The following is a 13,037-nucleotide window of genomic DNA, read 5'->3' on the forward strand; positions in this document are numbered from 1 at the left end:
GCGCTACACCTCCTTCGCCCCGCCCCTAGCCATGCCCCCTGCGCCATAAATGGGCGGGGCTTGAGCAATGAGGTAATCGGGGTAAACAGTAAAGATGGCGACGTCTGTAGCCGGAGAGGGGCAACAAAGTCTAAATGGGATTATTTCCGAGCCTCAGACTAAGAAACTGACCGACCTGCCGACCGAGTTGCTCGAACACATCCTGTGCTTCCCCGTCCTCAAACATGTCGACATTTGTAACGTCTCCTGCTGCTGCAAGCGGCTACACGACGTTTGCCACGGAAGAGGGAAGGTCTGGGGACACCAGTACAAACTCAGGTGCTGTGGGCTTTCATGTGGTATTTCGTCGGAGTTGCGGCTTGTGGTGGCTTTTCACCATTATCTGCCGAAACGAGTCTCCCGTGTCATTATTATATGTGTCGTTAGGAGCCATAAATCGCTCAACGTCTACTTCAATGTGGCTCCGTTAACTGTGAGCTCACAGGCACCCGTCAGCCGTTGACATTCTGCTGATGCACCAAATTCATCATCACGTCAGGCCAGTCTCAAGCTTATACTCTGCAGACAGCTGTGAAGCGTGTAAATCTCAACCTGAAAATCTTCCACAAGTTGCAGCCAATTCTCATTTTCATCCAGATCAGCAAAAAATGAGTTTGTGTGACCTTGAATGTTACATGCTGCCTGTGAACTGCAGGACAGTGCAGCTCATGCCAAAAGCTGAGCCCTCCTCCGGACTCACTTGGCTGTTGCTCTGTTGTTTGCTTTTCTGTGTGCAAAGAGAGAGAAAAACACTGCAGCAGAGTGATAAATGATTTCATAGACGTGTCATTCACTGCTTGAGGCAAGACACTGATAAATTAATTCTGAGCATGCCCCAAAGTGTCATTGAAATAACAGTTTTACTGCCTTCATCAACAGATGGCCCAGGCTGCAGAGGTATTACCGTCAGAACGAGTGCTGTGACTGGCTCAGAGAATACAAAACACGCCACAGAGTTGGGATACAAATACGAAGGACCGTGGAATCAATCTCAAAGAGGTTCTTCACTGAAGTTGTAAGTAATCCATTTGTAATCAAGCATGCATCATCATTATTACTATGTTACATTACATTAAAGGTCCAGTGTGTAAGATTAAGGGGGATTTAGTGGCATCTTGTGGTGAGGATTGGCAGTTGCAACCAGCTGAAACTTCTCCCAGTTAGAATTCCTTCAGTGTTCATTGTTCAGGAGATTTTAATCAGGCGCTTAATTATCCACAGAGGTCTCTCTCTTTCTTTCCATAACAAACGAAGCAGGTGATTAAAACTGGTAAAAACACTGAATAAAGCAGTTTCATGTCACAAATGAGTGTTTCTCCGACGCTGTTTGGCGTGACAGAGTTGGGCTGCTAGTCCCAAGACCTGCTAATGTGTACTCACCTTTTTTCTCTGATAACTTAAGCCCGTTTCCACCAAACAGTTTTGGTATGGTACCTCTGGAAACAAAAGTAACCCTTCAGACATGGTACTTAGACCCTAGCTCCGCTCAGCGTCTCCACTGTAAACGGTACTCTTAAATGTGGGCGGGGTTGTTGTCACTCACTGCTCCGTCCAGCACTCACTGTATTTCCTCCTTTATCAGTCTGCACCTCGTTTATCGTCCACAGAACGAGGCTGCAGGCCGACATTTTCAGAACAAAATAAAACAGGCTGCAGTGAGAGTCTCTCTCCATGGGATATTTAAAAATAGCAGCTTTGTGCATTTAGTCCTTTTTTTTAGGCAAGCTCAGGGGTTTAGTGTCACATGAATCGGATTTAATATTTTCTCCAAGTGAGGAATAGAATATATGCAGTTCACATTATCCAGTTGAAATTAATATATATAAATGCTTGAAAATCCACTCATTACTAAAAGTGTATGTCATCCAAGAGAGACAATAAAAACTAAAGTAATGGTCAAAGTTGTCACAGTGAAATTTAAGGTGTGTTGATGGATTCATGTCGTCAACTCTGAGTATCATTACAAGTAAACGCTCCGCCTTAAAAGTCCCCGGCAGTCGGCCCAGTGAATTAAGTTATTTTTTCTCAGACTCCAGCTGCTGTGAGAGGCAGCACAACATCTTTTCATTTTATAGTTACAGTTTACTAATAAAACTCTCCACAGTATGAACAGTGGTTACATGAGCCTCAAAACCAGACACACAGTGGAAAGAGAAGAAAGCGTACTTAACTGTACCGTACTTGTGGAAACGGGGCCTTAACATGTGCTCATCTCATTTCTGGTCCAGACGTTCAGGAGCCAAATAATCCGCAGAGGTCTCTTCCTCTCCAAAATAAATGTAGGTGGTGATTTAAATTGATAACAACACTAAATAAAGCAGCTTCACATTCATTTTTTCTTGTCAATGAAACAAATGTAAATGGCTTTATCTAAAGCCAGTGTTTTATTTGTCTGTTCTGGGTTACTGTAGAAACATGTCAGTGCAACATGGCGATAGACAGGACAGACAGATAGACAGGGACCTGCTCCTTTTGTAGATATAAACAGCTCATTCTAAGGTAACGAAAACACAAAGATTGTTATTTTCAGGTGATTATACACTGAAGAAAACAGAAAAAAGGAAACCCAGTATATCCCCCTAAATCATACACGCTGGACCTCTAAATAGATAAAGCAAAATGTAAAATGCATTCAGTTGGATCTGTAAAATCTGCAAATTTTCCTTTACAGATGCATTTTGAAAAATCATTATGTGTTTATGTGAATTGGCTGGCCTTTTGTGTGTGTGGTCTGTGTGTGTGTGGGCGCATGTTGGTGCAAGACAAACCGAGCTTTCTATGTTCCACACTAACCCAGAGATCTGTAACTCAGCCTTGCGTTGGCCAGGTGCTGGGAGACAGCTTTGCAGAGATCGAGTCACTCGGGATGCCGGAGCACTTCTGCGAAGACGAGCTCCTCTTCATCCTCAACTCTGACAAGAGGTGAGAGCGGCAGTGTGCACGCACAGTAAAACCTCCACACTTGCCACACTCTGCATTTTGCAATCATTAATGGGTTTGCATGTTGATGTTGTTAATCCTCTTTGATTACGAAAGCTCTTGTTGTGTTGCACACTCCCGCCCTCCGGCCGTTAATGTGTCTCTCTTCCGTTTTGCGTCCATCGTCAGGAAAAGCTTGACCTTGAAGTACTATGCAAAGAAAATCCTTTACTTCCTGCGACAACAGAACATCTTGAGGAGTTTGAAGACCTTCTTGGAGCAGCCTGTGGAGCAGCAGTCGGCTTTAGAGGGTGAGGCGTGACTACATGTCATACAACTCAAGCTGAACCTGTATGTCTTGGTTACTTTGTGTTTAGCACCATAACTGCTTCACACGTCAGCATTTTGACATTTAATTTGCGTTTCCTCTGTGCTTTAATCACTGGGTGTGATAATGGAAAGTGATCTGAAATCAAGCAGATAAACTTTGATTAAAAGATCTAGCTTTCCTAATGAGGCTGTTATCAAAGGTCAAGTCCTTTTTTATCTTGTAGTGATTTTAAAAGCATTAAAAATCCTTTGATTTCGACCCGACCAGACTGCTGTAATGCTCTGTATGCTGCTGTTAGCCAGGCCTCCCTCTCACACTTGCAGTTGGTCCATAAAGCTGCAGCTTGCCTTTTAATAGAAACACACAAGCAAAAGTACATTTCCTCCACACCCGCCTCCCTTCACTGGCTCCCTGTGTGTTTTAGGATTGATTTTAAGATTTCATTGTTTACCTACAAATCATTAAAGGTTCAGTGTGTAAGATTTAGGGGGATTTAGTGGCACCTAGTGGTGAGGATTGCAGATTGCAGCCAATAGCATACTTTTTTTTTTTTTTCTTTTTGCTTTTAGTAGGTACTGCAGCGGCTGTGACAAAGTACATACCATTGCATGCAGTATGCACATAACAGCCTGAACTTTGACCCTCTTACTTTAATATCTATTACCTTGGAGATAAAAGAAAAAGCCACTTACTGAGTTCGCCAGAGACGGACATCAACCCAGAGAGCTCTGCTGTTTTTATAAGTATACAGATTGTAGATTCTAATATATTATATTTGCGACAGTGAAATTAAATCTGTAGTTTTCTGTCATTGTTATTTTTATAGTTATGTCCTGTTGTTGTTTGTAATATTTATGATTATTTTGTTCACTTAAACAATCAGTATTCCTGTTATTACTATTGGACTGGTCGTCAGTTGCTTGAATGTGCTGTCATCCATCATTGCTACGTCTGACAGCTGTCAATCAGCTGTCATCTGTTTGCAGCTCAGTCGATGTGATGTATCGTCCGCTGTGCAGAGGATTGTGGGTCAGAATAGCCAGAAAAGCATGCTGGCTTGCATACAGCTAAATCCGAACTGATGTAGTAAAACATCCTGGTATTTTTGGCATACTGTTTTTGACATACTATGTATTGGGACATACCTAATCCTTTTCTGGCATACTATATAGTATAGGGATTGGAACGCACAGATTGTGCACACCAGGAGCCAAATTACCTGCGAATGTCTCCTCCTCCCCAAAACAAATGGACCTGCTGAGTTAGACGAGTAAAAACACTGAAAAAAGCAGTTTCACCTCATAAATCAGTGTTTTTCCGACGCTGCTTGTCGCACATTGGCTTTGAACCACGGTGGCTGACACAAAAATGTGATTGGCTGTATCTAGAGTCAGTGTTTGGTTTGTCCTGTCTGGGGTACTGTAAAAACATGGCGGTGCAATATTGCGATCTCCTCAAATGAGGACCCGCTCCCTGTGTAGATATAAACTGCTCATTCTAAGGTAACACAAGTACTTATTATATTATATTTCTCCTACTATATCCCCCTAAATCCTTCACACTGGACCTTTAAATGGGCTCACGCAACCTTTCTCTCAAACGTTTATGACCATGTGTCGCTACAAGGTCACTCAGGTCAGCTGACCAGTGTATCCTTGTTGTTTCAAGAGCAAGGTTGAAGCACAGGGGAGGGTGCATCCTTTCAGCTGTAGGCCCCAAATCTGTAACAGGTTTCCTCTACATGTTGGGCTGGCCCCTACACTTCCTGTTTTAAAATCCTGTTGTAAAACACATCTCACTCACTCCCTATGAGCGTTGCCTTTCTATATTGTCGTCCATTTGTCTTTTAAAGAGTGTTGTATTTATTGTTTTTGCTATATTTTTGAGATGGGACAGCATTTTGGTCAACAGTTGTTGTTTTTTATTGTACTTTATAAATACATTTGGATTGAATTTTATATTTGAAGTTAATACAAGCAGCTTTACATCATGGCTTACCTCTCTTGGTCTTGTCTGCCTCTCCAGGTGCTGTACTGGTGGATCAGTATTGTAACCCACTGGCTGATGTGACATTGAACAGCGTATCTGCCCAGCTGGATGAGATAACGGAAAAAGTCAAGAAGATGCTGAGAATCAAGAATCCCTCTCACCCCAGCCTGCGTATCGCCCCAGGTGGGCTTTCAACACCAGCAATGCTCAGAATGAAAAGTTGCCTTTTTAAAGTTTTTGTTATTGTTTTGTTTTCCCAAAATGCATCAGCACTAGACTCTTAAAGCCTGAAGGCATGGGAATCTGTTCCCAGTACACTTTGAAAAAATCAATACCAGTATCTTTGGGCAAACATGTCAGCTGCACGAGATCCATATTTTTTTTTACTTTCAGCCAAAGTTCTTATGAAGTTTCAATTCTTGTGTGTGACATAGGCGACTGCTTTGTCGTAGAGGACTTTGAGCTCCAGAGGCAGGTGGTGTGCGCCCTGAACTCTGTCCTGTACGAGCAGCTTGCATACAAAGGCAACGAGTTCGACTACTACAACCCTCTCAACTCTTACATCCACCAGGTAGATCTTATTTAAACAATGTGTTGTTAAAGTCACAAGCTTCAACTACAGTTTGATTCAACTGACTGGGCTGTCTTGTTTTCCTTCAGGTGCTACTACGCCGTACAGGCATTCCCATAAGCCTCTCTGTCCTCTACATGACATTAGCCCGGAAGCTGGGTGTTCAGCTGGAACCTGTCAACTTTCCCAATCACTTCCTGCTGCGCTGGTGCCAAAAACCAAGAGGGTATGTTTTGAAATGATATCTCTCGAATTCTCTAAATGCAGTCATTCACATAGTTCATGATTGCAGGAGGAGAGCAGAGCTTTAATAATCAATTAATTCATTTGACTGTTTTCCTTTAATCACATCAATCTGATGCACTTAAGACATTAAAACTGTTGTATAAGATATCACTATGAACAAAACCAGTCTCCAGCACAACTATAGAGATACTCAGTGCTGTCTTTACTTATTACACATTACATTGTGTCTTATTAGCGACCGGTAGGAAATGCAACCACATTGATTTCCATCCACATCAATCCCTATCTCATATTCTCTTTATATGATTTGTGTATGAAAGGAACCCAGAATATGTTACTAGCATAATTCATTTTATCTTGTAGTAGATTTTGGCTGCTATAGATGGTAACATCTGACAAATTATGAGGTATTTTTGGTGTCTTTTGGTGAAACGTAGATGGAGAATATTTGTATTTTAGTTTGTATTGCCGTGCACAAGTTGAATGTTCAATATTTGGTATTTGTTTTACTTATGACCTTATCACTGCTGTCTTTCGTGTAGTTGGGGTGGGGGGAAAATCGATACAGCACAGTACTGCAATATTTGTGTGTGACAAAATCCTATCATCGCACAGTGCAAAGTATTGATTTTTCTATTGTATGAATTATTAATATTATAAATAAAAATTAAACTTTAGGTAACCTACTTGAATAATACAATCAGTTGTTTTTTCGTTTCTATTCTATTCTATTTTGCTGCGAAAAAAAATTACTGAAGCGAGACTGTAAACGTTTTCTCATTAGATAAAATAGATGTTGACAAAGTTTTCCTTTAGAGACATAAATTAAATTTGAAAAAAGGTAATAAATCGCAGTATACTTTTTTGCAATACTCTGCATATTTCAACACGTTTAAAATCGCAATAATAACGTATCATTGAGCCTCTGGTGATTCCCGCCCCTATCGTGTAGCCTTGCCACACTTGCTCCAGTCTGTTATATTGGTAGTTCTTCACACATACATTGATGGCATATTGGTTATTAGAGGGTTAGGGTTATGATCTGGTTGAATACTCAATCATGATTGGCTGCAGTGTGTTCTTTAGTTCCAAAAAATGGACACCTGCTAAGAACATCCAGAGAAACATCTTTGAACAGTTTGAAATAAATTAGCTGACTTCGTAGTATCACTGTCATTTGTTGGTGAAAATCTTGATATTGATTTGGGGACAATGCTGAGGCCATGGCTAGTCTTTTTTTTTAACATACTGTCTAATTATATTTACTGTTTGTGAACCGTACGCAATGTTATTGACTTTGAATCTTGCTAGCATAACGTTAGCTTTCTGGCTCATAGCTGAGCCCAAGGACTCTATGAACTGAGCGGAGAAAGAAATATCTCACAATGCTAAGTCGAATCTAAGGTGTAGTAAATAACATTTCAATTGCATAAGAACTTGATGGGATGGTTATGATTGTTCCAGGCATTAGCCAAACCCCAAACTGAGTTATGGTTTGTGAAAAACTTAAGATTTTGAATGCAAAACTTTTGAAAATAAGGATAAATGGTCTGAAGTTTTTTTTTTTCCATTGGCAAGTGACCACAGTAAGTTAGCTAATGCCCTTCAAAGTGTCTTCATTTGGGAATTAATGGACTCCACCAAAGCAACTGTCCTACGCACAGGCCTCCCCATCGTCCATTAATTCCTGGTAATGGACTCCTCAATGGGCATTAGCCCTTACTGAAGACGAAACTGTGATGATTGACAGTTAAATAGATTTATTTAACTTTGTCCCTGCAGGAGTGAGGACATCTATGACTTTGTCTACATTGATGCCTTCGGTAAAGGCAAACAGCTGACAGCCAAGGAGTGTGAGTACCTCATTGGCCACCAGGTGACGGCAGATTACTACAGTGCCATCAGCACCACCGAGGTGCTACTCAGGATGGTGGGAAACCTGCTGAACATCGGTAAAAGAGGGTACGAGAAACTGGACACCTGACTGTCACTGCTAAGTATCTTCTGCTGGAGAGTTGAGTTGGTGGACGGCTGATGAGTGGTCGAGAAATGTTGTCTAAAAATTGAATAAAAAATTCTTAGAATTAAAGGAATAAATAAATGTAATGTTCTGTTGAATAACTTTACCTGCACTGTGTGGTTCCTTTCAGGGAAGGCAATGAAAAATCCTACCAGCTGCTGAGAGACTCTCTGGACCTCTACCTCACTATCAACCCAGATAATGTGCAGTACCTGCTGCTGCAGGCACGTCTCTACTTCCACCTGGGCATATGGCCAGAAAAGGTCAGCACACACAACTTAATGCTGTTTTTCTCATGCTCTAATTGCTCTCAGTTCAGTAAAATATGAACCATCACTCAGCACAAAGCACTCATTACTAATCCCTTTGTACTTCACCTAACCACATTGTCCACTGATGTTTGTCTTCTGTCCCAGGTGCTAGACATCCTGCAGCACATTCAGGCATTGGACCCCTCCCAGCACGGGGCAGTGGGTTACCTGGTGCAGCACACGCTGGAGCACATCCAGCACAAGAAACATCCAGTTACACCTGAGGTGAAGAAGCGCAGCGCCCCAGAACACCTGGAGGTCCAGTATTCAGTCGGCCTCATCATGAAACACAAGAGGTGGGTCACACTAACATGTAGCTTCTCTGTTAACAAATCTCTTTGCAGTCTTATTAAGAAGAATACTCAAGTGTGTGTCCTGTCACATATCCTCCACCAGGTCAGGATATAACTGTGTGATCTATGGCTGGGACCCAAAGTGCACCATGAGTCAGGAGTGGATCACCACCATGAGGGTCCACCAGCTGTCCAGCGGGGCCAACCAGCCTTTCTACAACGTCCTCGTGCAGGACGGAACATGCCGCTACGCTGCACAGGGTATGGATCTTTTACACCGGCACAGTGATGAAAAATATCCTTAATGTTAAAGATTGTTTGCTGGTTGTGTGATGACTTATGAAATTTAAAAAGTTTATACATCATAAATATGTATATGTTTCTGATAAATGCCCGTGGGAAGGAATGAATCATTAAACTGTCCTGGCACCAGCCACTAATAAATCAAGTGGCCAGATATAGAAAAATAAATCAGGGTTTGCCAAAGTCACAAAGTTCCCAATTATGTCTTTTACTCTTGCAACAAGGCGTTGCAAGAATGCATGTATGAGGCCAAAAATCAGAACCACTCTAAGCATAGCAAGCATAACTTTATACACATAGCAGTGCTGTGTTTTGGGGGGAGAACATTTCAAATTGCAGAAGTGGAATTAAACTGGAATATGTAGCATACTGATATCTTATCTACTAAAAACACATTAAAAGGAAACTGCTGGCTGATAAGACGAGAGGAAGTCAGCAGGAAAAACAATGCAAAACCTAAAGTTCTCATACACTATAGAGACAGACTGTTAGAGCCAGGGGCCAGGTCTGCTACCTTTTTTTCATTATGTCCTGTTAGACATAATGAAACCTTTACCTTGGGCCATCACAAGCTGATTGTGAGCACTCCCAACTTGGAGCCGTTTGGTCTCAGGGGGCCCAAAACTCATATTTTTGGGACATATTTCTGGCGAAATGATGTAAATGCAAATATTAGGGCACTACGGTGGCATTAATAATCATACAAGCATGAAATTTGGCAAGGAGTATCCTGATGCAAAGGGGAAATAAAATAGCAAAACAAGATTCTGGGGCTTGCTGCCACTTTATATCAAAATATCACACACAACATCCCCCCAACAAAACAAAAAAATGGCAGTTAGTTTGACAAATTCTCATCAGAAATGATTATTTTTCATCACTTTGTGTTTAATATCACTGCTTTACTTGTACATAGAAAACGTCCCACGTTGCTAAGCTTCAATGTGAGCCCAAGTCGACCTTTCTATCTTGGAAATTACCCCCAACTCGAGACTGTTTGGTGAATTTTGAAATTGTCAGAAATGGATTCAGCATCCTCAATAACCCCCCAAACCAGTCCAATACTTGCTGAAATGTAGTCTATATAGGTGATAATGCTAATCAGTGCTAATTATGCAAAATTTCCCAACATATTCAAGTTAGCATGCGGCAGTGTCTAAATGCTGGGGACCTATCCTGCACATTTCTAACATAAAATTTGGGGAAACTCAACACTTCACACATTGCTGGCAACTGGAAGGCTAGTGACTGAAAATTCTTTTTTCTCTGATTTGAGGTATAGTGACAAATTTGGGCCAAAGAAGTGTAATTTGTAACAATCATTTTTGATGGGAATTTGTCAAACGCACAGTCTACCAGAAAACATTATGAGGGCTGGACCTGGCTCCTGGCCTACGTTACATTGGACAATGAACTAATGTATCACAACTGCAGAGGTGACAAATAAATCCCTGTCATTTACACTCACACTCTGGTAGGTGCCTTGTTATACATGATAGATGACATAAACGTCATGCTCAACTTACCTCATAACGAATGAATCTTTATTAAATGCTGCAGCATCTTGCTCTTAAAGCTAACGTAACTCCACAGTGTTATATTAGTAGTGTGATGTGAAGTTCATGATGACTTTGTTGTAGTCACTGTTGATGCATTATTCAGCAAGACTGACATATAGGAAACAAAGCCTGCAGGCTGGTCTAAGGCCGATGCATTAGTGGTGCTGCATCACCCTTTTTTGGTGACTTATACATTTTCCCCACTTAAGAAAGCTCCTCCCTAACAGGCTGACTCATACACTCCCTTGTGCTTACCTGCTCACTCTGCCGCTCAGTCTGCTGAAGCTGCTGCTGCTACACAGCTTTCATTGTTTGTACGTGTTATCTTTGTCCTCTCCACCACCTCGACTTTCACCTACACACTCTGTTCTCTACAAACCCAGAGGGAGATTTATATCGATCAGTCCCTGTGCTCTCATCTGCTCCTCGGGCAGAAGATGAGAGCAGGAAGTGAGAAAACATGAAGTTGTGATGCCGAAATTAATTACACCTGACATGTTCTTGATAAACTCAATATTTCGATATATGTGTTGTCTGTTTGACTTGGGCTTGTATGTATACTGTAACCCCGTTTCCACCATGCAGTATGGTACAGTTCAGTTCGATACACCACTGTGGACGATAAAAAAGGTGCAGACTTCCATCTTTGTGACCAGTAATGAGGAAATACAGTGAGTGCTGGACAGAGCAGTGAGTGACAACAACCCCGCCTTCATTTAGGAGGTTCCAAAGGTACCATACCGAAAGTGTTTGGTGGAAACGGGGCTTATGTTAATAATGGCGGAAACTGTTATGTTAACCTTTTTGTATATATATTGTCACACTATTCCATTGTTGCTCCTCAGAGAACCTGGAGCCCCACTCAGCCCCCCTGGAGATCGGCCACCCAGAGGTAGGACGTTACTTCTCCGAGTTCGCCGACACCCACTATGTTGCCAACGAAGAACTGCAGACACGATACCCAGAGGACATGGTTGAAACTTTGGGCACAGTGCAGGAGCTTTACCACAGACTGACACCTGGCTCTGGGAACCAGGAACAAGCTCCTGCCACAGACCAAAGCAACCACCAAGCCATGCCCATGTAGCGAAGTAGCTGTGTCCAACACCCTGCAGACCAGGGCTAACTAATTACTGGTCACCCGTTCTCAACTCACAGTCCACTTAGCTGTTGCTTTGTTTCACATACTCAAGACCAGGATATGTGTAATGGAGAGGAACACACAAAAGTGATTAACAAATGTGGTTTTGTATCACAGTCAGCTTCATGTGCAGGTCTGTAAAGATTTATTTTAACTTTTCCATGTCTGGAAAGTTGACAGTATGACCAAAATGTATGGAAACATTTACGAAACACATATCTAAATACTGTAATGCATTTGTTGTGAAAACAAAGCTCAAACTATGAAGTGTTATCCAGGATGCAGGAAATCCAGTCACAAAGTTTAGTTTGGAAAAAGTATGAAAACCCAAAGTAGTGCTTAAGTCGACACCTTGGAGAAAAAAGAATGTAGGCTTAAAGTACACAGCTAAGTGGATGAGTCAGTTCAGGATGGGTATCCAGGTACTGTAAATCATCCTTTACCTAGAACCAAGGAATGCTCCTTCACCCACACCTCTCTGCACCCAGCACCAGTCAAACAAGCCCCCCAGCATTTAGTCCAACCCCTCCAGTTACAGTGCCACACAGAAGACTATAAAGAAAATACTTTGTAAATTGACTTGTACTTTTAACTCCCCATCTTTTAATCGAGTTTCATGCACTTCAGAAAGTTTAACTTTCACATTTATAGATTATCTTGTTTTTTTTTCTGTGTATATTTACAAGTGAAACATGTAGGATGTCGTGGCTCATCAGTGTCGCTGAGCTGTTAATGGAAAAACAAAAGAGGAACCAATAAGGACACCACTGACTTGAAACACAAATGACTGTGAGCTTTGAGGAAACTACAACAAAAATAAAGCGTTTCAAGTTTTTTTCTAGCTTCTCTCTGTATTCATTTTACTTCTTTCTACTAAAGGTACAGTTGAATCTCATTGCCAGGTCATTGGTGAGACCTAATCAACTATCTTTCCTAGAGCTGGGTGATACGACTGTGTACGATATATTTTCAAGCAAGATATAAACCACCGTATATATCGATATAGGGTAAAGTTGCGTTATATAACACATCCGCTTTAAACGAACCCTGGTCCGCTTCCATGGATAGTTTGGTTTACTTGGAGTGGTGTAAACACTGATTCGAGCTCTGGTGCGGACCAAACAAGCAACCCCTGCTCCTCTTGAAAACTGGGGGTTAACTTTCGGTTCACTTACAAGTGAACCCTGGTGCGGTTCGCTTACAGTGGGATATGCAAACGGACTTTCCAGCCAACCAAAGAGAGGAAGTGAACCAAAGAGTGGAAGTGATGTAGAGCGCAGTGCATTTTGGTGTTTGGTGGTTTTTTTGGCTAAAG

General features: G+C 41.7%; 1 protein-coding gene across 2 annotated transcripts; it reads left to right on the top strand.

Annotated features, from left to right (window-relative positions):
• Nucleotides 1-49: 49 nt before the first annotated feature.
• fbxo21 (F-box protein 21) lies at nucleotides 50-12,563 on the top strand. 2 transcript variants are annotated; one of them, XM_049578530.1, is made up of 12 exons: nucleotides 50-318; nucleotides 919-1,054; nucleotides 2,852-2,961; nucleotides 3,148-3,269; nucleotides 5,315-5,461; nucleotides 5,713-5,849; nucleotides 5,939-6,075; nucleotides 7,878-8,057; nucleotides 8,246-8,378; nucleotides 8,532-8,722; nucleotides 8,823-8,980; nucleotides 11,427-12,563. In XM_049578530.1, the coding sequence occupies exons 1-12, from the start codon at nucleotides 95-97 to the stop codon at nucleotides 11,666-11,668; spliced, it is 1,917 nt and encodes a 638-aa protein (XP_049434487.1). In that variant the 5' UTR covers nucleotides 50-94; the 3' UTR covers nucleotides 11,669-12,563. The 2 variants fall into 2 exon arrangements, with proteins under 2 accessions (XP_049434487.1, XP_049434488.1); XM_049578531.1 differs by having other exon boundaries at nucleotides 2,867-2,961.
• The last annotated feature ends 474 nt before the right edge of the window (nucleotides 12,564-13,037 follow it).

This window comes from Epinephelus fuscoguttatus, linkage group LG6 (assembly GCF_011397635.1).
Source record: "Epinephelus fuscoguttatus linkage group LG6, E.fuscoguttatus.final_Chr_v1".
Taxonomy (NCBI): domain Eukaryota; kingdom Metazoa; phylum Chordata; class Actinopteri; order Perciformes; family Serranidae; genus Epinephelus; species Epinephelus fuscoguttatus.

Bases quoted from the DNA above. Each gene is read 5' to 3' on its own strand.
- fbxo21 (XM_049578530.1), top strand. From the start codon at position 95: ATGGCGACGTCTGTAGCCGGAGAGGGGCAACAAAGTCTAAATGGGATT. The intron at 5,850-5,938 runs GTAGATCTTATT...GTTTTCCTTCAG, and splicing joins TCAACTCTTACATCCACCAG to GTGCTACTACGCCGTACAGG. The intron at 8,379-8,531 runs GTCAGCACACAC...CTTCTGTCCCAG, and splicing joins TGGGCATATGGCCAGAAAAG to GTGCTAGACATCCTGCAGCA.